Source organism: Natrix helvetica, assembly GCF_964273705.1.
Source record: "Natrix helvetica genome assembly, chromosome: 6".
NCBI classification, from domain to species: Eukaryota; Metazoa; Chordata; class Lepidosauria; order Squamata; family Natricidae; genus Natrix; species Natrix helvetica.
The window spans coordinates 63421335-63445327 of NC_138553.1; the positions used below are offsets into that span (position 1 = coordinate 63421335).

Here is a 23993-nt window from a genome sequence, read left to right on the forward strand (position 1 = left end):
AGGAGGCAGAAAAAAAAACGGAGGCTAAGGAGCTTCCCCCCCCGCCCCCTCCCAGCAAAAATCTAACCGGGGAGCCGGGCGGGCAGTAGCAAATTAGCCGATCACGCCGCGTGATCGGTTAATTTGCTACTGCCCACGCGGCGTGATCGGCTAATTTGCTACTGCCCGCCCGGCTCCCCGGTTAGATTTTTGCTGGGAGGGGGAGGGGGGGAGCTCCTTGGCCTCTGTCTCTTTTTCTCCCTCCTCGCTTCTTGGGGCTCCACCAATGGGGGAGTAAGGCCCGCCCAGCGCCAGGCTTTGGGCTAACACAGAGGTCTGCAAAGTTGGCTGTTTTAAGACTGGTGGACTTCAATTCTCAGAATTCTGGGAGTTGAAGTCCACCAGTCTTAAGAGCCAATTTTGCAGATCCCTGGGCTAATATGATTGATGCCCTTGGTGGACTTCAACTCTCAGATTTCTGGGAGTTGAAGTCCACAAGTCTTCAAGCTGTCAGGTTTGAAGACCCTGGGGTTTTTTTTCTAAAGGGTTAGGGGTGCAAGGGTCTTGCAACTTGACAGCTTTAAGACTTGCATGCTTCAATGCCAGAGTTCCTGAGCCAACATGACTGGAGGAGGAATTCTGGGAGTTGAAGTCCACAAGTCTTCAAGCTGTCAGGTTTGAAGACCCTGGGGTTTTTTTTCTAAAGGGTTAGGGGTGCAAGGATCTTGTAACTTGACAGCTTTAAGACTTGCGTGCTTCAAATGCCAGAGTTTATTGAAACTAAAAACAGTGTACCATCCTATGTATTTTCGGTTTTAAAAATGTGGCTCTCAAAATAAATTTCAATCGTGGTTTTGGCGAGATTTGGCTCAGTTGAAAAAAAAGGTTGCCCACCACTGAGCTAGTCAAACTGCATCACAGCCTCAGGGACAATTCCAAATTCTCTCTGAATCCCCAAAGAGTCCATTGGGCCCCTGAGGGGGACCAATTCAATAGATCCTTTCTCCCTGAAGTAAGGGTGGCTGAAGAGAACTCCAAGGTCAACAAACAGTGATCTGGCCATGGAGGGTACTTATGGTAATTTCCACAACCATGTTGCCACTGCCATAACACAAAAAACAAATCTAGCATGTGACTGTTGATGTGTTATTGGGATCCTGAATATGAGTTAGATCCATTGTTGCCCTAGCAGTCATAAATTTCCAAGCCATCATAGACCCCTGGTCTGGAAAGCAAGTTAAAATCCCCTGGTACCATCAGTCTAGGGCAGTGGTGGGCAACCTTTTTTTTCAACTGAGCCAAATCTCGCCAAAACCATGATTGAAATTTATTTTGAGAGCCACATTTTTAAAACCGAAAATACATAGGATGGTACACTGTTTTTAGTTTCAATAAGTTTTTATTGAGAATATTCTGCATGCAAGTATCCACATAGGTCGGGAGGATACAAATAACACAACTAATAAAACAAAAACTTTAGAACGATATTATTTATCGATAACGTTAAATTCCGTAAAATTTGCCTTACAATGTAGAGAAAATTACATCCTGACAATGACTGACAAAGTCACAACCACTAATGCGAACATTGGCCTTGCATTTCCTTGGATAGTTTGAGTAAGTCAGGTTTGTATGTTGTTGTTTTTAATTTCATCTCTCTCTCCCACTTTCTTTTTTTCTTTTTCTTTCTCTCTCTCTCTCTCTGGCTCTTTGTCTCTCTCTCCCTCCCTCCCTCTCTGTCTCCCTCTGTCATTTTCTCTGGGTGTCTATCTGTCTGTCTCTCTCTCTCTGTATCTCTGTCTCTCTCTCCTCCTTCCCCCATCTCTGTCACTCTCTCTGTGTGTGTGTCTGTCTGTCTGTCTCTCACTCACTCTGTGTGTGTGTGTGTGTGTCTGTCTCTGTCTCTCCCTCTGTCTTTCTCCCCTCCCTTCCTCTCTCTCTGTCACTCTGTGTATGTGGGTGTGCCTGTCTCTCACTCATTCACTTAATCACTCACTCTGTGTGTGTCTCTCTCCAAAATTGGTCCTATGACTGCAGAATGCTGCAAAATACCATAAATGCAGGCCCAGTTGTTGAATGTTTCAAATGTGATTGGAACACTCAACAAGATGACCACAGTGTGTGTGTGTGTGTGAGTGAGACAGACAGACAGACAGACAGAGAGAGGAACAGAGAGAGGGAGTGAGAGAGGGAATCAGAGAGAGACTGACAGAGTCTGACAGAATCAGAGAGGTACTTTTAACTACCTGGCAGCGGCGTTTTGCCTTGGGGGGCTCCTCAGAACATCCCAAGACTTCGGAGGGAAGCTTACAGCCCGGAGCAGGAGCAAAGCCCCTTTCCCAACTGGCCCTTCCTCCCTCGGAACGCTTCGGAGGGAAGCTTCTGCAAAAGCCCGGGCGAGTGACAACAAGTTCCCGCCGTTACGAAGTCTCCGAGGCTGTAATTTTCTGAGCTGTGCGCACGAGCAGCGGCAAGATTCTGCACGGCGAGCAATGATTCCGGGAGCCATCCGGGAAGATGAGGAACGTGAGGGGGGACCCTGCCCCCCCACTGATGGCCTCCGGAATCATCGCTCGCCGCTGCTCCACGCCGTGGAAAACAGGCACGCGCGCACAGCTCAGAAAATTACAGCCTCGGAGACTTCGTAACGGCGGCAACTTGTTGTCACTCGCCCGGGCTTTTGCAGAAGCTCCCCTCTGAAGCCCGAGAGGAGGGAGGGGAGCAGGCGCCCGGCACACAGAAGAGCCGCATTAAAGGGTGTAAAGAGCCGCATGTGGCTCACGAGCCGCGGCTTGCCGACCACTGGTCTAGGGAACTTCACTGCCAACCTAGCCACTGCCTCAGATAGTTCAGATAAGGAAGCCAATACACTGCAAGGAGGTGGGTATAGTAGCAGCAATCATCTCTACTCCCTAAAACCCAACCTCACCGGCAGGCTATTTGCAGAGAAGCATCTCTGAAAGCCACCACAGTATGATGATTATAGTCACTTTTTGTCCCCATGCCATATATGAAACTCAAATAGGCACATTTCCAGTAAAGGATTCCCCCTACACCTTCTCCAGTCAATTTAATGATAAGCAGTTGACCCCAGGAATTACGCTGGACATTGCTTTGCATTTGATTCCAAAATGGTATCTCGGAGTACACAGGATCACAAACATAAAATTGTCCTTAAAAGCATCAATCCTATGTTGAACTGCTCTGAAGCACTATTGTCAAATTATTTCTAAAGTGCTGCACAACTCTAATAAGTGTCAAGAAAAATCTAAATGAAACTATTGCAGAAAGTTCCAAATTATACAGTTATACTTCAGGCCAAGATACTACGCATACAGATCATAGGCATTTCCCAAAACACTTAAATGAAAATGATTCACTGACTTCTCTGCTCAAGTGCACTACCGATTGATACTTTCACTGTTATAAAAAATTTTTGAAGAAAATAACTGCTTTTGAATGTATTCCTGATAATTCTAGTAAACTATATATGAAAAATGTACACTGCACAGCCAAGAAAATATGATGTTATAATCTAAGAAGCAGAGTTTCACATCCATTCTATATAATCTATATAATTTCTATAAATTTATTACAGATAGTTATCAGTTTATTATGGCAATTGGGACCAGAATTGCTGTTGCTAAGCAACATGGTTGTAAAATGCAATATCACATGACTGTGCCTTTTATTTCCTGGTTATCAACATTAAACAAGGACCATATAGGCTATTAAGTGAGGACCTCACACAACTGCAACTTCTGACAGTCTACTGGCTTCCTCATTGAATTTGCCAATCACTGCAGGCTTCCAGACCCAACCCGGGGTATGGGGGAAGCCAAAAATGGGTGAGGGGGGCACATGTGGGGAGGTCGTAGACATATGTGTGGGGGAGTGGGAAGGTCACATGCGCATGCATAAGGCAGGGCGCACATGGGGTCACACACACATCTGCATGGGTGAAGTGCACAGGGACAGGTGGGTCGTGCGACGCATTGCCTTTTGGGTGCGTGCGCATGCTTTCGGCACGCAACAACAAAAAGGTTAACCATCACTGGCCTAGATCTATATTTATACCAAAAAGGTTTATCAGCAGAGATTCACAGCTATAGATCTTGTTAATTGCAGATAGTAGAAAAAACATTAAGCTGAAAAAAAATCAACAATTGCAAACTGAACACTCAACACTGTATATAGAGCAGATTCAAGATTAAACCCATGCATCTCATTCTCTTGTTTGTAAGTCATAATGGGCTGAGAGAATTCCTTTCTGGCAGAAGAAATGGATGACATCAGTAATGGATCGGTGTGCTCTCATGCCCTCTTTCTACACTCCTACTTAATCTTACACCCACCAGGTTTCTTGTCCACCTAATTTTTAATTTTAGATTCATTTAATCCAAAACAAAACTATCAGAAAAGAGGCATTCTGCAAAAAATCAAATTCCAGCATCACTTTTATTAAGGCTATGGGAGAAGCTGGATGATAAGCAACAAAAAAAAAAAGGCAGCAAAAAAAGCGAAGCCTCCTACTTCAGTGGCTGGTGGCAAAAGGTTGGTGTAGAACTTGGGGAGAAGGAAGCCAAGTGTGCTGCGTAATTTTGGTTTTGTTTGCCACCCCCACACGGCAGGATGGCAGAGCCCAAAAGCGTATATGGGGGCTTGAGATAGCCAAGTGCAGGGTTGCTGCTCCCTATGGTCTGCCAAAGGAATGCTGCCAAAGTTTGATCATGTGACGGGGTGGCAACAGCCATAACTTTGGCTATGGGTCATAAGCCCTTCATTTATCCCTGTTGCAATTTTGAACGGTTGCTGAACAAATGGTCATTAACTCACAGACTACCTACATTAGCAATCTTTCCCATGCTGAAAAAGAAATACTTGGGAAGAATGTAGACTGGGAGCCACTGCTAGATCTCAATCATCGGGATAAATTAAGTCAATCTGCTTAACAATGCAGTAACCTTCCTTCCCTAATTAAATTAGGCTGTTTAAATCAAGGTACCATAGCTTGAGATAATCATAAGCGGACGGTGGTGAGAGCTCAGTTCAGTTGTGATATTTCAGACAGACTCCGGGGGTGCAATAAGTTCTGAGGAAGACCGTTCTTCCTTCCTGATCTTTGCTCCAGTCAAACTTGAAGTTCTAGTCAGAGGTGGGGTTCAAAAATTTTAGCAGGGGGTTCTCTGCCCGATTGCTGGGTGGGCGTGGCTGTGGTGGGCATGGCCTAGTTAGCCTCCTGCACCACAGGTGGGGGGCGTTTTGCCCTTGATAGGCTCTGGAGGCTTTGAGCCTCCGGGAGGGCGAAAACGGCTTCCCCGGTCTCCGGAGGCCCGTTTTGTGCCCTCTCTGAGCCTCCGTGTGTTCCCTGCATTTATCTGCATCCAAAATCGGCCATGTGGGGACTCCTGGGAAGGGAGGGGTGGATCGGGCCAGCCAGGAGTGGGGTTTGGGGGTTCTCCGAACTGCACAGAATCTTAGCTAGAGGTTCTCCTGAACCCCTGCAAACCCCCAGCAGCCCACCCTGGTTTTAGTATAAAAACAGAGTAAATCAAAGAGATCTACATTAGGTCTAGGAGCCTGGATCTATCTATCTTGTCAGAAAATGACATTTTAGTCAGAGAGAGAATTGACATTCCCCTATACTGTAAGATAGTTTCCATCAGTTTAAACAATAAATGATTCTTACTTTTTTTTAAAAAAGTGTCACTTTTTATAGGCACTATATAGATTTTTTTAAAAGGAACATAACAGGAACATTCTTATTTCTCAATGAACAATGCACAAGTTGAATTGCACACAGAAAATTTGTTTTAAAATCTCCCCAAATTTCTTTTGGGAATTTGGGAAAATGTGGAAGAAGAGTATTGTTTTTGTGTTTAAGTTGCATATTTATTTTAGGAAGCAGAAAGAAGAGAAGGGAGGAAAGCTAAGATAGTATTAGACTGGGGGAGGGAGAACACAGAGGAAAGTTTATATATATATATAAAAAAAAGAATGCGAAAGAGCTAATTCAAGTATCTCATGAGAAAAGAGAGAATACCTTCATTTAGCCATGTTATTTTCACAGAAAATTTTATTATTTCCTCATTTATCAAATTTATATAGCTGCCTATCTCGGAAAGTAAGTGACTCTGCAACAAAACTGAAGAACGGTTAATAAACAAGCCACTATTATAATTATTATAAAACATTAAAAACTATAAAACCAAAGATAAAAAGAAAAAATAAGTATTAGGAAAAGGAAGTCAATAATAATGGAGCCATCAAACTGACGGAATCCCCCAGGGGTTCCCTGACTGATAACACAGTCAGGCCTTAAGGGTCCTTTAGAAAGTGATAAGTGATAAAGACAACCTCAGTTTACGGGGAGGACATTCCATGATGCCCAGAGCAGGGATGTCAAGCTTGATTTCATTGAGGGCCGTATCAGAGTTGTGTTTGACCTTTGGGGGGCAGGGTGGGTGTGGCCAGCGTGTGACTCATGTTGGGGGCACCTTTGGTGGCCTGAGCACTCTGTCAGTGAAAATGGGCTGACGAGTTCATTTTCTGACTGCAACTGCCTCTCACAACTCCCTGTCAGCAAAAGCGGAGCTTGGGAGAGCCATATGCAGCACTTGTGAGCTCTATTTTCAGCTGTGATGGCCTCCTGCAACCCTCTGCCAGCAAAAACAGAGCTTGGGAGGGCTGCATGCAGCCCTCACAAGTTCCGTTTCTGGTTGTGATGGCCTCCTACAACGCTCTGCCAGGGAAAATGGAGCTCAGGAGACCTCCCAAGTTCCGTTTTTGCTGGCAGAGGCACCGTGGGCCAGTCGTTCGCTGTTTTCAGGGCAGCCCTGTGGGCCAGATCTAAGCACCCCGTGGGCTGGATCTGGCCCCCGGGCCTTGAGTTTGACACCCCTGGCGTAGAGTCTGCCAATGTAGCTCCCTAGAGGGTGAAACCCATAACATACCCTCTCTACTGGTGGGATGGATTTGGTGGGACGGGCAATGCAATCAAGCAGAAGATGTCCCTCAGATAACCCAGTCCTTGTGGAACAGAGGTATAATGTGTGTACTGGAAGAAACACTTACGCCTCCACAAAATATCAAAATATAATTGGAACTACCATATATAAATGTTATAAGCTGCTAAAGTCAGATAGTGAGATGAGCAGGATATAAATTTAGTAAATACATTTAATAAATATATAGCAAATGCCTTTTATGGATTTATATATTTTATAGTATGTATAAATATTTTATATATTTTAATATAACTATTTTGTGATATTCTTTGTTTCATTGGAAACTAAGGAACCAGCCAATCCAGAAACATGGGAATTAGAGAAGGGAACACAGGAATTAGACCACAGCGGCCCACCATAAAGCAACAGTCATTTCATTTAGAGATTTTGTTAACATTTATTTGACAGTATCAGAATAGCTATCACTATTATGGATCACCAGAAACACATTACTCTGGATAATACCCCCTCCCCCAAAGAAAAGAATCTGGTTATTACCCAGCAGAAGATGACATATTAATGGAAGCCATCTGGTATCTGGATTATATATTCAATATGCACTTTTGGCTTTTGACTGCAAGGGAAAGGGGGAGCGTCAGCCCACACAGCATCTGTGCTTCCAACGTAATTTGTTCTTCTCAACACTTCCTCCTACTGAATTTTGAAGATTTCCAGATGAACATCTCGTCTGCGTCTAAGGATTCCAATACTACATACTCCACAATTATCCAGGAGTTTAGTAAATGTACAAGATAAAACCTAATCGCCACATGCCCCATCCTTATCAGCGTTAAATTAAAATTAGAACAGGCATTTATTACAATGAGAGCTCAAACTCCTACGTAAAAAAAAAATAGCCTTCATAACATTATGTCTTTTTCACACAGGGATCTCTTTTCAAACAATGCCAGTAAAACAGAACCACAATTCCTACAGCCTCTCAAATACAGTACCAATTTATTCCATATGATCCGACCTTCAGTCAAACTATACCAGAGATCTTGTATCGTAAATTAGGTCACAAATTGTGGTTAATCTGCGTACAGCATAAATTAGGGTCTTCAGGTTTTCTTCTATGCATAGAGGAACCTATTCTTCACACAGTAGGGAATCCTCAATAACACCCAGATGTTTCAATCATAGAAGAGTTTAGGGAACTCTTGCTTAAGATGAACTTCAGCTATGATCATACCCCAGGACAAGTCAGATCAAACTGAAACTTTTAGCTCAGATGGCCCTGACCCTGCAAACCAGAGGTGGTATGTTGCTGGTTCGCACCAGTTCAGGTGAACTGGTAGTGGGGGGGGTGGCGCGAGGCTCCGCCCACCCACCCAAATGTCATCATAGACGTTCTGTGCATGCTCAGAAGGTTATGCGCATGCCCAGATGTGCGTTCCCGCTACCAAACCGGTAGTGAAGATAATAGGATACCATTACTGCTGCAAACGTTCCGAAAAGTTCATCAGGTGTGAGTAAGATTATTAGTTGAGCCCACTTTGGATGGGATTATGATTGATAATTTTCAGGGGCCTCAGTTATAATAGCAATATTGCCCTTTTTAAATAAAACATTGAGTACTACAACACATTTTTGTGTTATTTAATCATCTACAAACACAAGGTTTAAATGGGTAGCTATATAGGTTTTAAAAATAAATCAGATCAGATGGTGGTGGATTACATATGATGGAATGTTTCCAGAGGTATAGAGTTGTACTAGTTACAGATGATACTCATGTTACAACCACTTGTTTAACTATTGTTTCAATTTAGGGCAGCTCTGAACAAGTAGTACTTACAACTGGTCCTCAAACTTTCAGCCGTTGCAACATCCCTACAGTCATGTAATTAATTGTCAGCTTCTCACAAATAATGGGGAATCTAGCAGAAGATCACAAATGGAAACCACCTACTGTCCTCACTTAACAACGGCACCAGATCCACAAAACAGCAGCAATCAGAAAAGATGGAACTGCTGTTGCTAGACAAGAAGTCATGTGACATAAACTTTACAACCACGTCATTTAGCAATGCAAATTCTAGTCCGAATTGCAGTCATTAACTGAGGACTACCGAAATTAATAAAATATAAAAATACTGCAGTTAAGAAACTAGTATCTAAGAAATAAAGATAAGTTAGGATGAATTACTCCTAAATTATAAAGCTTTCTACAATTTAAGATTACATTTGAGTTTTAAAAGTTCTTTAAAATGCATTTTGATGCACTGGGTGCAGCCAGACATTTCCAGGTGTTACAAAACGGAATGGTTATATTCTTTCATTTGTGAAGCAGTTATCCAACTTCTGTCTTATCTTACCCTCCCTCAGTATCAATCCATCCACTCCCACATTTCTGGTGTCTGAGCAAAATCTTTCAAAGATTACCAACTAAAAGAGAATACTCTGAATGTGAGCTGTTTTGTAACTGGAACTCTAAATCATAGCCCCACCATGACAACAGAAAAGAAAAATTGATATTGGGAGGAATATATGCCAATCTGTTGCAGAAAAATATTAAGTTGTTTTGAAGTGCACAATAAAAATGGTGTCTTTACTGAACATGCTTGGCCAGCCCTCCTTACTGCACATTTTTAGAAAGTTTTTAAGAGCATAAACTTGTACGCATGGATTGCCTTTTCTTCTCATCAGCCAGCAGTCTTTAGGAAAAGACAAGAAAAGGGGTAAAAAACCCTGGAGCCCTCTTGAACTCTGGAGCACAACCAAACTGATGTAGAATAATCCCAAATTTTCTAGAACCTAAGATCTTGAACAAACTGTGGTTCTGCTATTATCTTTTCTCCAATCCCAATTGTAAGAGTACAATGCAATGATTATAGCCTAGCTCCTACATATCATGACCATAATTAAGCAAAAGAGAACTTCAAATGGATCACAGCTACTAAAATGGAAAATATTTTAAAACTTCAGTTTTCATTACCAACCCTGGGCATTTTGTATCTTGAAACCACCTGAACAATTTTGAACTATTTGTTATGTTGGACAATCTCACTGAAATCAATTAAACTGCTTTCCATAGCATTTTGTGGTCAACACTTAACACTTATTGCATTTATACTGTCCTTATACACTCCTTATACTAGAATATAAATAGATAGCTTTCTTTGGGTTGTATTCATTATGTAGAACTACAATCATTATAATGGAATTTATTTTGATCACAAAAATTTGCTTGTGGCCTTGGGCTATGCACTTCTACATCAGAAAGTTAGTTATCTCTCATCACACCTGAGATAGAACTAAGTTTAACAAAATAAATTAAATTCACATTCAATCAAGGTAAGGAGAACATGGATTGTCATTTTCTTTGCAAATGCTACATTTTATTAAAAATGTTAATGTTTCAGGGCTGTGAAGTTGTAAACATATTCTATACATTTCTATTAAGCTATATTATAAACACAACAGCAGCCAATATTATGTTTTAACCTGTTACAAATGACTGCTCAAATAACTTCTGGTTTCATTTAAACCGTCAAAACAATAAATATTCATCACCATCACACTGTTACGTTCTATTTTTGCTTGATGTACCAACTATCACTATTGCCTTAGAAAGAAGCACTGAAGCCATGAATTTTTAAGCTACATTTGCTCAATTTAAATCAGACGCTTGCCTAATTTGTCGTTAAGTATATTTAAAAAGCCATTACCATAGCATTATAAAAGTTATAATCTTATTAATTCATATACCTTTTACAGAAGCATTTAACTTTAATTTTAAAAGTTACACAGTAGTTTCTTCTTTTATCTATGGCACTGAGAAGATTTGAGGCTTTGGAACAGTGCTATAATACTTTGCAGGGGAAAGATCTGCCATTAACAGAAGTTTCTGCTGCACTAAACTTACTGGAAGGAGAGAGAGACCAAATATGGCCCAAAGTCAATCATTATAAGAAAAAGTTTATTCGTTTGTTACCTCTTTAGTAATCTATTGGAAATGGGAGAGATTCTTACTGAAAAATGAATGAAGGAATGAGTAAGGAATGAAGTAATGACCTGTATTCCCTCAAGAATTTTAAAGGCTGAATCTATTTAATCAGAAATAATGCGACGGATTGCAGTGGAGATTTTAATCTCTTCTATTGCCAACTGAAAGCAAGCATGCCCTACATACAAAGAAAAGACATTAATTAAGAAGACATAGAGCTGGTCCATTTCATTCAAGTAGCATTCTAGGAAAGAAAATTGATGTGGATTTTGATCAGGATCCCATCCCAAATACTTTCTGTATATAGAATACAGTATTTCTTACTGAGTTCTATATCAGAAAAGAAGGAAATAGGTTAAAATGTGAAAGGACTGTGATTATCGAAAGTTATAAAGCTGCAGAAGAATTCATTACACTTCTTTGTAAATAAGAACAGCTCAACTCATGTCTGAATGGTCACGTTAAGCAACAATGTCCAAAGCATATCACAATGGTACTAAAATGACAAGTGCACAATATCAGCATACAAATACTATACGTTGATGGACTTTGTATCTTAGACCAGCATGCAAGCTTTCAGTGCTCCTTCCCCCAGGACTCCTATGGCACTAAAGGCAATGCACTTCAATATCCATTGAGGAAGATGTTCCAGAAAAGGGGAAGAGTCATTACTGGAAGACACTGGTCCTAATTTTATTCACAGAGACTGTAACATCTGCCATACAGTTTGAACGCCTTTAACAGCTTCAATATAAGACAATGTGGGAATTTAATTAATTCAGAGCTGAAAGGGACCTTGGAGGTTTTCTAGTCCAACCCCTTACTCGAGCAGGAAACAAATGGCTGTCCATCCAGTGTTTAAAGCACCCATAACTTCTGAAGGCAAGCAAAAAATGGTCAAAATCAAGTTTGTTATAATTTTATCCTGCCTTTATTTCTTTGTTAAGTAATGCAAGACAGCAAACATACATAACACTCCTTCTTCTCATATTTTCCCCACAACTATCCTGTGAGGTGAGTTGGCCTGAGAGTGTGACTGGCCCAAGGTCACCCAGCCAGCTTTCATGCCTCATATGGGCTAAAACTCACAGTCTCCTAGCTTCTAGACCAGCACCTTCACCACTACACCAAACTGGCTCTCCTCCAGAGGTGGCATTCACCCAGTTCTGACAGGTTATGAGAACCGGTAGTAGAAATTGTGAGTAGTTCGGAGAACCGCAAATAGGCTGGCCCCGCCTCGGCTGCCTCCCAGCCGATCTTCTTCTGTTGCCCTGAACAGGAGAACGGAGCTGGAAAGCAGGTTAGTGGGGTGGGAATGGGGATTTTGCAGTATCCTTCCCCTGCCACGCCCACCAACCCACACCCACAAATTCACACCACACCCACAAAGCCACGCCCACAGAACCGGCAGTAAAAAAAATTGAATCCCACCACTGCTCTCATCTGAAACCATCTGAAAGACATCTTTCAATAGTTGTGAGGAATGCTACAATAGAAAATTCTTAATTCGCTTGCTGCTGGGTTCTAAAGTAATTCAAAGCCAGCTACACCCAGAACAACTTACAGCAATTTATTCCTGCAGCAATAGCAATTACTTCAGCTAAGTACACAGAGCAATGTTTCCAGCCTGCTGTTTTCGGAACCCAGATATTCTATTCTGATCATGGAAATGACTTCTACACTATTTAAGGGCCACTTAAAAGTTCTGTCAAAAATCCCATATTTAAATGCAGTAATAAAACAGAGCAACAATCTAGTCAATTTCCAAGTCTACTACATGGAAAACTGATTAAGGTTGCTCTAATGAAGAAATACTTCCAGTATTTCTAAGACATTACTCTCAATTCTGTTTTAATTGGAGAAAGCTTTAGGACATTGATTGTTCTGTTTAGGGAATAATAAGAACTTACTTCAAATTTAAAAAATGTTCTACACAGAACCTTTATTCCATTCTCCTTTCAAGCAGCAAAATAAATGTTATCTGCCTAAAGAAGAAAAATAAATCCAACTAGAAATTGTATAGATGGTGTAATTCTGAGTTACAACCATAATTGAGCCCAGAATTATGGTTGTAAATTATGTTGGTTGTTAAAGGGATCACCAAGTGAACACACCATATTTTACAATATTTTTTGCAGTAATTAATTGAATCATAGCAGTAAGAGAACACTGTGATCATTAAGCAACCTGTGCTCACTAGGCATACACTCCAGTCAATAGAATAGAATAGAATAGAATAGAATAGAATAGAATAGAATAGAATAACAGAGTTGGAAGGGACCTTGGAGGTCTTCTGGTCCAGCCCCTTGCTTAGGCAGGAAACCCTACAACACTTCAGACAAATGGTTATCCAACATCTTCTTAAAAGCTTCCAGTGTTAGAGCATTCACTACTTCTGGAGGGAAGTTGTTCCACTGATTAATTGTTCTAACTGTCAGGAAATTTCTTAGTTTTAAGTTGCTTGTCTCCTTGATTAGTTTCCACCCATTGCTTCATGTCCTACCCTAAGGTGGTTTGGAGAATAGCTTGATTCCCTCTTATTTGTGGCAGCCCTTGAGATATTGGAACACTGTTATCATGTCTCCCCTAGTCCTGCTTTTCATTAAACTAGACATACCCAGTTCCTGCAGCCGTTCTTCATATGTTTTAGTCTCCAGTCCCTTAATTATCTTTGTTGCTCTTCTCTTCACTCTTTCTAGAGTCTCCACATCTTTTTTACATCGTGGCGACCAAAACTTAATGCAGTATTCCAACTGTGGCCTTACCAAGGCATTATAAAGTTAATTAAATTAAATGACCCCTGCAGACATTAAGCAAATCCATTGGAAGAATACACCGATTTCCAACAGAAGACTTATAGTGGTCACCTGTCCAAAGGATGCTGCAAATAGCATCCAAAATGCAGTCACATCTGACCATAGACGGGGCGGGGATCAGAATTTCAAGTCCAGGTCATAATTAGCCTTGAGGAGGGCCATCATAATTTTGAATAGTCACTAGCAATTGGTAGTAAATTGCCACATTTTAATTCAATGTATGGTAACCGAGTTTCAAATCTTAGCTTGGATTAGCCATGTTGGAGAAGGCTGTTTTATCAATTCTGGAATATTTCAGTGAGATTTATACTGATGGCCAGTTGACCATTTAATTCAAGACAAAGATGATGCTATGCAGTGGGAATTAGATTTTGTTCTTGGAATGTTGTTGATTTTCTTCTATGGTTAGAATCTTCTTTGCTTGGCTTTGACTTGTGAACCAGCTTGCCTTTTCTCAGGCAAGTTGGACCTGGTCATAGTAACACATATCAGGGCATCATTACTAAACCTTAGTAGGAACCAAGCCTTTCATGGTGTGGAACTGTTAATAAGGAATTTCACTTTAATTGGTGCAAAGTCCAACACACACAGGATTTTTAGCGTCTGCTTTTTCAGATCATGTATTGTTTGTATAGCAATTGTACTAGCCCAACTATAATTAATCTAGTGGGAAAATATCTTCATTTAGGATATCTACTATATTTAAGTAATAGTAATCTAGTTTTTGGGGGACATGGTGGTTCAGTGGCTAAGACGCTGAGCTTGTTGATCAGAAAGGTCGGCAGTTCAGCAATTCGAATCCCTAGTGCCACGTAACAGAGTGAGTTCCCGTTACTTGTCCCAGCTTCTGTCAACCTAGCAGTTCGAAAGCACATAAAAATACAAGTAGAAAAATAGGAACCACCTTTGGTGGGAAGGTAACAGCATTTCGTGTGCCTTCGGCATTTAGTCATGCTGGCGACATGACCAAGGAGACATGTTCGGACAGTGCTGGCTCTTCGGCTTTGAAACGGAGATGGGCACCACCCCCTAGAGTCGGGAACAACTAGCACATATGTGCGAGGGGAATCTTTACCTTTACTATATTTAAGTAGTAGTAGACTATTTTTATCATATGAACTTTTTAAAAAAAAAAAATCGGTAATCCTGTTTTATACACCATCATTTGAACTGTATCTCAACTGTATCTGACCAAAAAAAAGCAGACTTGTTCCATTTCTAATTGTTTTTAGATAGCTAATTGTTATTCAGTTTAACTTACATGGGACTTAATTATCCCAAGATTACAATCCTCCACGGTCTCCGATTCCATCTTTAACCCTGTTTCTTTCAGTGACTTCACTGTTGTTGTTTTAATTGTATTGTAACCCTGAATTTCATGGATGTGCTGAAATTTCATCTAGAAAAAGGTGCATGTACTGTGTATGTTTGGAAAAATACACACAGAAAACATGGAAACTCATAGTATCTAATAATTCATTTGAATTATTCATACATTTAAACCAAATCCAACAGTCAATAGGTTCAATAAGTGGACAATTTGATTGCCAGAAAATTTCATAAAGAAAGGAGATTTCTGTTTCTTACATTTGAGAGAGAAAAGGGAAGAAGATACCAATCAGAATGGTGATTTTTCAAATTCTGTTGGAAGTCAGATCTGAGTGGTTTAAACATCCAACATGGAATCTTTATTCTCAACGGAGCCATCTATTCACATTAAGCCAAACTTGGCTTAAATAGAACAGCTGAACTACATATGGTCAATTATATTGAGATTTTGTAAGTTTTCCAAAACCTATGCAATTCATTTGATTGACTTTGGGTAACACAGTGTCCAACATTGTTCCATTGTAATACTGAACCATTGACACTTTTCCTTCCCACCCAGTTTTAAACATCCCTTTACATATGTTACAGTTGTTCACACATTAAAAATGCATTGCAGCCGTGTGTATGTACTTATGTGTGTTATTTTTAGGCATGAAGAATACATGAACCTTGTCAAATGTTGGATTTTACTGATGAAAAGATACATCTCTGGGTATGTGTGAAGCAATTAATTCTGCACTTAAAGTAGCTTAATCCAAACATAAAGTGGAATTTTTCTAAACTGGGTACCATAGTTTAAATTGACAATGAAATGGTACTGTTGAGCCATTGTATCAATCCCATTAATTTTAATCTCTGCTGTAACCATATACAGTGTATTCAGAATACGCCTCAGCAATATAATATCCCACCCAAGCTTCCAACTTCAAAGTATTTCTTTGATGTATCTGGACATTGCGTCTTCTTCAGTCTTAATGTCCTTGTGTGTTAATTCAATCCTTCCTGAACCAGGCAACTGCCAAATGTTTTGAATAATAGTTCCCATAATTTAATTTAATTGGGCACCATCTGACTCTACAATGTAACAATAAAATTAAAATACCACAACAATTTGAATAACAGCAAAAAAAAAAAAACAACAAGTAAGGAGCAGATAAAGGACATGATGGCAAATCTGACAAGCAGGGATAATCAGAGTCACAGCCAAAACATCTGGAGGATATAAGGATTTGCAATTTTGTGCCAAATTCAAATGCATTATTCTGCAGAGCTGCCACAGCAGAAAACAGAATGGCATTTTTAGCACCTATATTTTTTCCTTCCATAGCTGGCAAAGAACTGAACATGGGAATAACAAGAGAATCAATCAATATCTTTGGTCTTGGCTTGACAGTATGCATGATCTGGGACTTGTAAAAAATATAGCATTTATATGTTTTCCCAGAAATATACAGTAAAACCTAGAAGGATATTTATAGCCTTTTGGATATGTAATATATGAATGTGTTTTACATTAGCGTGACTCAAGAAAATAATTTAACACTAAAAGCGACTTCCAAAGCTTAAGCAATAGCCTTTCAGAAATGACAGAAATGTTTCAGATTCTTAGTTAAGACTCTAGGAATGCTAAGATTACATAGGAGATTTTATGAGGTCTGTTCCTAAAATAACAGTAACCAGTAATTAGTTGGTAGAGAGAATGTTCACTGATAGAGCAAGTGAACCAATTAGACCGAATTACATTCTGATTAATTGAGAAATATATCCAGTGATAAGTCTTAAAGATACTAGCAGGACAGTATATTACACTTTATTTATTTATTTTACTAGGAGGCTATTTTACTATGCTATTTTAAAAAATGCTGACTCTTTTCCTGAAAGGATGATTGGCCTTCCCTCCAGGAAAGGCAGGACATCCTCTTAAGTAAATAATTACGTAAGGTCAAGATCCCTGGCCCAGCCTGTCCCTGACACTGGATAGTTCCAAATGCTGAAAAATATAACTGATTATAGACATATCTCAATTATTTATTCAGCATAACTTTCTCATGCTGTTGTTGTTCATTTCTAGCTTTTGACAATCAGTAGTACAGGATATCCTAAGCTTTAAGCCACGGGTTTTGTCTTGCCTGCCGCCATCAAATTCCACATTTATAGACATGACACATTTTGAAGATATTTTTTATTGTTTCTGCATTGCATGAAACTGTATATCATTTTATCTTGCTCTTTTTTCCCCAGATAGTTTCTGCTGGTTTTGTGAGCTTCTGCCTGAAAAATTACAGCCTTTGTTATAGGAAGCCCCGTTTGTGTCTCCCAATATCCTCTTTAAGATCAAAATTGAATGTCTTGCTTGAACAACATCCAGCTCTGAAACATTTTACTTACAATTTGAGAATTGCCTATATTGCCTATAAACACTATATTATAAGCTTGGAAAGATCAGAAACCAAACTTTCCTTTATAATGAATCCTAAAACAACTGTCTCCTGAAAACCTGCTGTAACAAGCCTGGGTTAAAACAAGCAAGCGAACAAGATTAGTTTGAAACATCAAGTTCAGGCCTGCCCGGAACAGACAGTTGTTAACAAGGAATTTCTTCAACAGATTCATCTCTGGCTATCTTATTTTTTTCACTGAAGCCAGGAAGGACACACAATCACCCATGTAAAAGCCCCTCCAGATACAGCAAGTATTCTACAGATGATTGGATTCTGAGTACCATCCCTAGTCAATGGATTGAGCTTTTTCTGGGCCAAAGGAAAGACTTGGCATTTGAGGTATTCCCAAATATCTTTTGAAAGATCAATAGGTAAAACTAAGATGGAAACTCTTTTTAATTTAACAGTAACTAAAATATATGAAATATTTAGTTACTAATCATGTAATCATTATTTGATCATTTCCTCTTCCTATTATGTTAAAATTAACCCTAATCACTTCAGGGCCATTTTAGGATTACATCAAAGCCTTCTAGAAGCTCATATATTGTTGGGGGCCAGACGGTGTTTTTCTTTCGTTTTGTAGTATCCTTAATCTAAAGCAGGGTTTCTCAACCTTGGCGACTTTACGTCCTGTGGACTTCAACTCCCAGAATTCCCCAGCCAGCTGCTAGCTGGGGGATTCTGGGAGTTGAAGTCCATAGGACTTAATGTCACCAAGGTTGAGAAACACTGATCTAAAGACTTCAGGACTGGTCCCAGGTTTCAGGACTCTCTAGGCAAAAGGCACTCAAATGGGCTTCCTTTGCTACAAGAACGTAAGAAGTACTGAGTAGTAGCGTAATCAGAGATGGGTTGCTCCTGGTTCGGCCCAGTTCGGCCAAACCGGGAGTGGCGGCGCAGGAAGCTCCACCCACCACACGGATGCTTCTGAGCATGCACAGAAGGATCGTGCATGTGTGAGAGTGCATATGTGCACACGAGCGAACCGGTAGTAAAATTGGTAGAAACCCACCACTGAATGTAATGTCTCTATGCTGAATGAAGCTAAACTGGGATTTCTGTGAAATTCAATCCCTAACCCCAACCCAAACCAATTAAGGTACATAAAACAAAAGTTAAGGGACCATAATTGACACTGCTTCTGAGTTAAAGCTCCAACCTGCATCCCATTACCGAGGAAAATTATATGGGGATGAAGAAGCCCTTCTCTTCTAGTTAACAGAACCTAGAGTCCTTTTTGGGAGAGGGGGCGGTCTAGAAGTGCGAAGAAATAAATAAATAATAATAATAAAATCGAAATATTTAAAATGTGGTTAGCTTAATCCTAACATACTTAACCATCTCTTTGTGCTATTCATACCTAATTTATTTACCTAATTTTCGTAATGTGTTTCTTGGCTTTAAAGATTTTCATGATCCTGTTCTAATGCAAAACCTGAGATTTTAGCAATAGGAGCTTCAATTTTCACATTTACCTTTACGCCCTTAAAATGTTTCTTCATCCTCTTTTACTGGCATGAAAAATCAGGGTCAAACAAATAAATATCTTTGTCCAAGACTCTAGGGCAACTATTGTCTAGCCATCAAATCTTGCGCCCAATGTAGAAGAACAACTAATGTCTGAAGAACTTGGTCTCCAATGCATTCTATTAAAAGGAAGACCATTCATTTTAGTGAGCTATTGGTTTCTTTATAAGGAAAAAAAGTATATAACTGGTATATCAAAATCTTTTCACTGCTAATACCATAATATTCAACTCTGAAATAAGTTAAGGGTGAAAGTCAATCTCACAGCATGCTTTAAAAATACTTTGAATATTGGCCATTAATTTCAATAGTGAAATTAATAAAATAGTGAAATATTTCATAAAATATTCTGAAAGCAGTTCATAAATATAAACAATGCATAATGCTTTAGGACAAGTAAAATAACTTACTATACCAGGATAAACTTGTGCCAATCATTTTAATGAATATATTGATGCAACAAGCAGATATAAAAAAATCAAGAATAACATCAGTTATTTGGTGAACTCTGTCCATTGAATTTAACTATATAATTGTAGATACGTAATATTTTGATGGTATGGTGCAGAGTATGAATACAAGAGTGCCTTTGCCAAGCCACAAAGCTTATTAATGTTCATTAAATATACTGCAGCAGATGCTGACCTTCACACATAGTTAAAAAGAACAATATTTTATTTTCTAATTGCTCTTAGTATTAATTACAGTTTCATGTGTTTATTAGCCAGAGATTCGCCTCAGCAATTTTTAAATTAACATATTTTCCTCAGGTATCATAAAAGCAGGCTGTAGAACAATCACAACAAAATTGACACTAAAATTATTAAAACATCAATTCCAGCATACTTTTCCTCAAAAAAGCCAGGAGGCAGTAACAACGGGGGAAATGTCATATATGCAGAAATACAGAGTTTTATCTAATGTGTTTTGTACCAGAGACAATTTCATTGTGACTAATCATGCTTGGTCGAATAAAGTATTCAATTCAAATGCTCACATTGGAGGTTTGATTATACCAAATGGAACCTTAATTTCTCTTTCATTTTGGCTAATATAGATTTGAATGACATTCCAGGAGTTAATTAATACTTATCGATGTAAAACTACAAATAATGATAACAAAAATGGAACAAGATAACTTATGTACATGCCTGCTCCATCTTCTTTCCAAATAGTCATAATTGATGGGAAAGTCCAAAATTCCTGTTCTCCTTTTTAGGGTAAGTCCTATTTGAAAGGCTGCCTAGCTAAAATAACGTAGATAAACCGGTTGAGCTTTATCTACCCTGTTTCCCAGAAAATAAGACCTCCCCGGATAATAAGCCCAATCGGGTTTTTGAGCACATGCGCTAAAATAAGCCTTCCCCCCAAAATAAGCACTCCCCAAAAATATTGCAACACAGCAGCAGCCATGAGGTGACCATGCTTGCTGCATCCTGCACCTCAAAAATAATAAGACCTCCCTGAAAATAAGGCCAAGCACTTATTTCGAGGGGCCAAAAGAAAACAAGACCGTGTCTTATTTTCAGGGAAACATGGTACATTTGAGATCTGAAACACATTTGGGATCCTGCAATGAAGTAGCCATCTTTATCCAGATCATTTTAGAAGTTGATGAGACTTACATAATTTCTATCATACAGTTCTTTGTAATCAGAAATATTATTTTGGTTACAATCTTTTAAAGCTACGGATTTAAACCCTCATTTTGAATGGACTTTAAAATGTACCAGAAACAGAAAGAGATTTCAGTATAATCATAATAGAAATTAATTGGGGGTAATATCTAAACTCTATAGAATTTACTCACTGCATTTTGAAATAGATATACATATAGTCCATGTCAGTACTGGGGTACCAACCTAAGGAACTAAAATACTCTTCTTGTTGGAAATGCTAATTGAATTATTATTATTTATTTATTTTTCACATTTCTGAACCATCCATTTTCCTCAGAGAGAGCAAAATGTCCTATGTGAAGTGATCGCCAGTTTCTCAGACCTAACCGTCCATATTATACCCAATACATACTCAAGGTCTACTAAATCTAATGAAAAGAACCCTAATGAAAAGAATAGAAGTTTCTGCATTGTAAGCACAGCTTCAAAATTCCCAAGCTGATTTTGAATGTCCATGTTGTATATCCATAAAAATAGCTCTCTTGTACCATCTATTTTGCTGTAATAACTTCAGGCAAGTAGTATGGGAACAAAACTAAATTATCATCTGTGCAACATTGTTTTATACAGTACAGTACCACTTCTGCTGTAATGAATAATCTTGAGAATATTATTCAATCATACTGAGGGATCACCAACCCAGGTAAAGGAAGAGAATAATTCTTCCCCCACAAACTCAGAGTTGCCCTTATTTCTGTAATACCAAAATATACAGTTTAATGTCATTTCACTCCTGCAGCCTTTACTTATGATTTAGATTAAATTTGTTTCCTTGTTTGATTATATGTTCAAAATACCCTCTGCTTCTTCAAACACCTTTTCCTCTGGGAGAAACAGAGTGAAATAACCCCAGGGATAGTCAACTATGTCCTCCTGGTGCAAAATCTGGAGATATTTATTGGGGGAAGGTATCTAAGCACGGCTGGTTCCCCCTTGCCTCTTATCAGAGAATGTGAGAACTCACCCAGAAGAGCAGATTGAGGGCGTAAAGCAGGCACCGCAAACACTTCACGGAATCTTCTCTGGCCATTGTGATGTCCTCTTGGTGAAAAGCCCCATTCTCAGACTGGCTACATCCTCTTTTCAACTCCAGCAACTGGAAAAGCTTTCACAACCTGAAAAAATAAAAATAAAAAGGGAGGAGAGGTGAAAGAAGAGAAAGGATTACCTCGTGGGTGAAGGATGAAAGAAAGAAAGTAAACAAGGGGAGGCAAAGATCAACTTGTTGCATGGTGGAAAAGAAACAATTCTGCCTGCAGTATCTTTTATCAAACTAACCAGACCTTCGGTTACTTACTTGAACCTCCTCCATGGTGCCAGAAATAGATCTGGAGAGTTTGGGAACACAGCAAAGATCAACCACACACACACACTTACCACTGGTAAATAATAATAATAATAATAATAATAATAATAATAATAATAATAATAATAATAATAATAATAATAATAATAATAATAATAATAATAATAATAATAATAATAATAATAGTAATAGTAATAGTAATAGTAATAGTAATAATAGTAATAATAGTAATAATAATAATAATAATAATAATAATAATAATAATAATAATAATAATAATAATAATAATAATAATAATAATAATAATAAAAAATAGACGCGATGGAATTTGAGACCAACTGACATGGGTTCATAGAACCCTGGATGGCAGCCTTGACCGGTGCCTAATTTGCTCCGAACTGTAACTTTATTTTTCTCCGTGTGCCTATTTCACCTCTGCACCGAAACGTTGCTGGGAATAACTACACCTGCTTTGGAAGGGTGGGAAAAGTTTGTCCTTTTATTACTCATTAACGACCTTGGTAGCGCGCGCGTTAACAGAGACGGTGAAAAAGTTGCGCGATCAAGGCAAAGTAGTTCTCCATCTTCACGCTGTGGCCAATTTCGGGGAGCGGGGGCAAAAAAGGAGGGCTTTTTTTTCTTACTAGGGAAGGGGAAAAACATGCCTCGCTTTCCAGCTTTAATAGGATGCAGGGTGCGATCCCCGGATCTGCTGGACTGTCAAAGGGAAAAGGCGAGGATCACTTGTCGGGGTGGAAAAGAACGAAGCGAGTAGGAAAAGTGACCGACCAGCCTCGCGAAGTGCAGGGCTGGGGCAGCGGAGTTACTCGCTTGGGCCATTTGGTCATCGGCTCCTTCCTCGCAGGTGCTGCTACTCCAGGAACACCAACACTAAAGGGTCCTCGATCCACGCTTTCCCTTCCCTCTCCAATCCCAGCAACGACCAGCATTGATTGAACCGCGCGTCTCAAGAGCCAACCCGGAGCTCGCTTGTAGCAGAAGTTCTACTCCTGAGTAGACAATGCGAAGGGGGGGTTGGAAAGAAAGGTGTAGAAAAAGTCCAGGAACCTACCACGCTCGCCACATGGGCTGCGCAAAGACCCCTTGTCCTTCTCCGAAACGGGAGTCAAGTCCCAACAAGCAGTTCCGTTTAAAATTCAGGAGCTTTCCGGCTTAGCGCTTTGCAGGGGAAAAGGCTGCTGGAGCAGGCGAGAACTTCACTTGCAAAACTATTTCTTAACTCCCACCTCCTTGCCAAGTCCTGAGTGGCGACTCTTCGAAAGGCAGCCGCCAGCTGCACAAACCGTTGCCACGCATGCTCCAGATCTCCTCTTCTGTCGGGTCTTAGAGCCCGCTGGACAGGCGTTTCTTCACTCTTTTTTTAAAATTTTGCTCAGTTTTTTAAACAGAGACAACTGGCAAATGGGATAGTTTGCTTCCTGCTTTTGGCCTGTGTAACTTGTCTCTAGCTGTAATAATTCTAAGGTTAATGGCATTACTAGTAATAATAGGCACAATCACCATCAGTTAATTGCAAAAGGCAGCTTTTCTTGGAACAGCTCACATCCTGCCAGGATACCTTTAACTTATCAAACAATGACATTTGCCTATCCCAGATTCTTGGAAAAGACACAACAGATGGATAAAAAAATGTCAGATCCAGTCTAAACAACTGGCCGACTGCAATCAACCATAATGATAGGCCAGAATTGAAGAAATCATCAAAAGATTAAAAATGCAGATTGTGCAAAGAAGCATTGACATATTCAGTTTAAGCAAGAAGATTGCACAAAGTGATTATAAACAATGACACCACACAGTCCTCAAAATGATTCTCTGGAGTATCTGAAAAAATTATCATGTGCCAGTAATGAAAAGTTGGTGGGACTTGTATAGTTAAAAAAATAGCTGAAAAGAGGCAGATTAAAATATTGTGGGATTTTTCAAATACACCAGA

General features: G+C 39.6%; 1 protein-coding gene across 3 annotated transcripts in view; it reads right to left on the reverse strand.

Moving 5' to 3' along the window:
• TSPAN12 (tetraspanin 12) overlaps positions 1 to 23335 on the reverse strand; it is a 73944-nt gene extending 50609 nt beyond the window's left edge. Inside the window, exons 1-2 of one of the 3 annotated variants that reach the window (XM_081958412.1) lie at positions 23109 to 23335; positions 21695 to 21845 (exon numbers count right to left, since the gene is read on the reverse strand). In XM_081958412.1, the coding sequence (XP_081814538.1) occupies positions 21695 to 21760 (66 nt within the window). In that variant the 5' untranslated portion in view covers positions 21761 to 21845; positions 23109 to 23335. Of the gene's footprint in view, positions 1 to 21694; positions 21846 to 22027; positions 22119 to 22379; positions 22499 to 23108 lie in introns of those variants that run through there. The other 2 variants (XM_081958414.1, XM_081958413.1) reach the window with 2 other exon arrangements.
• Between the last annotated feature and the right edge of the window lie 658 nt (positions 23336 to 23993).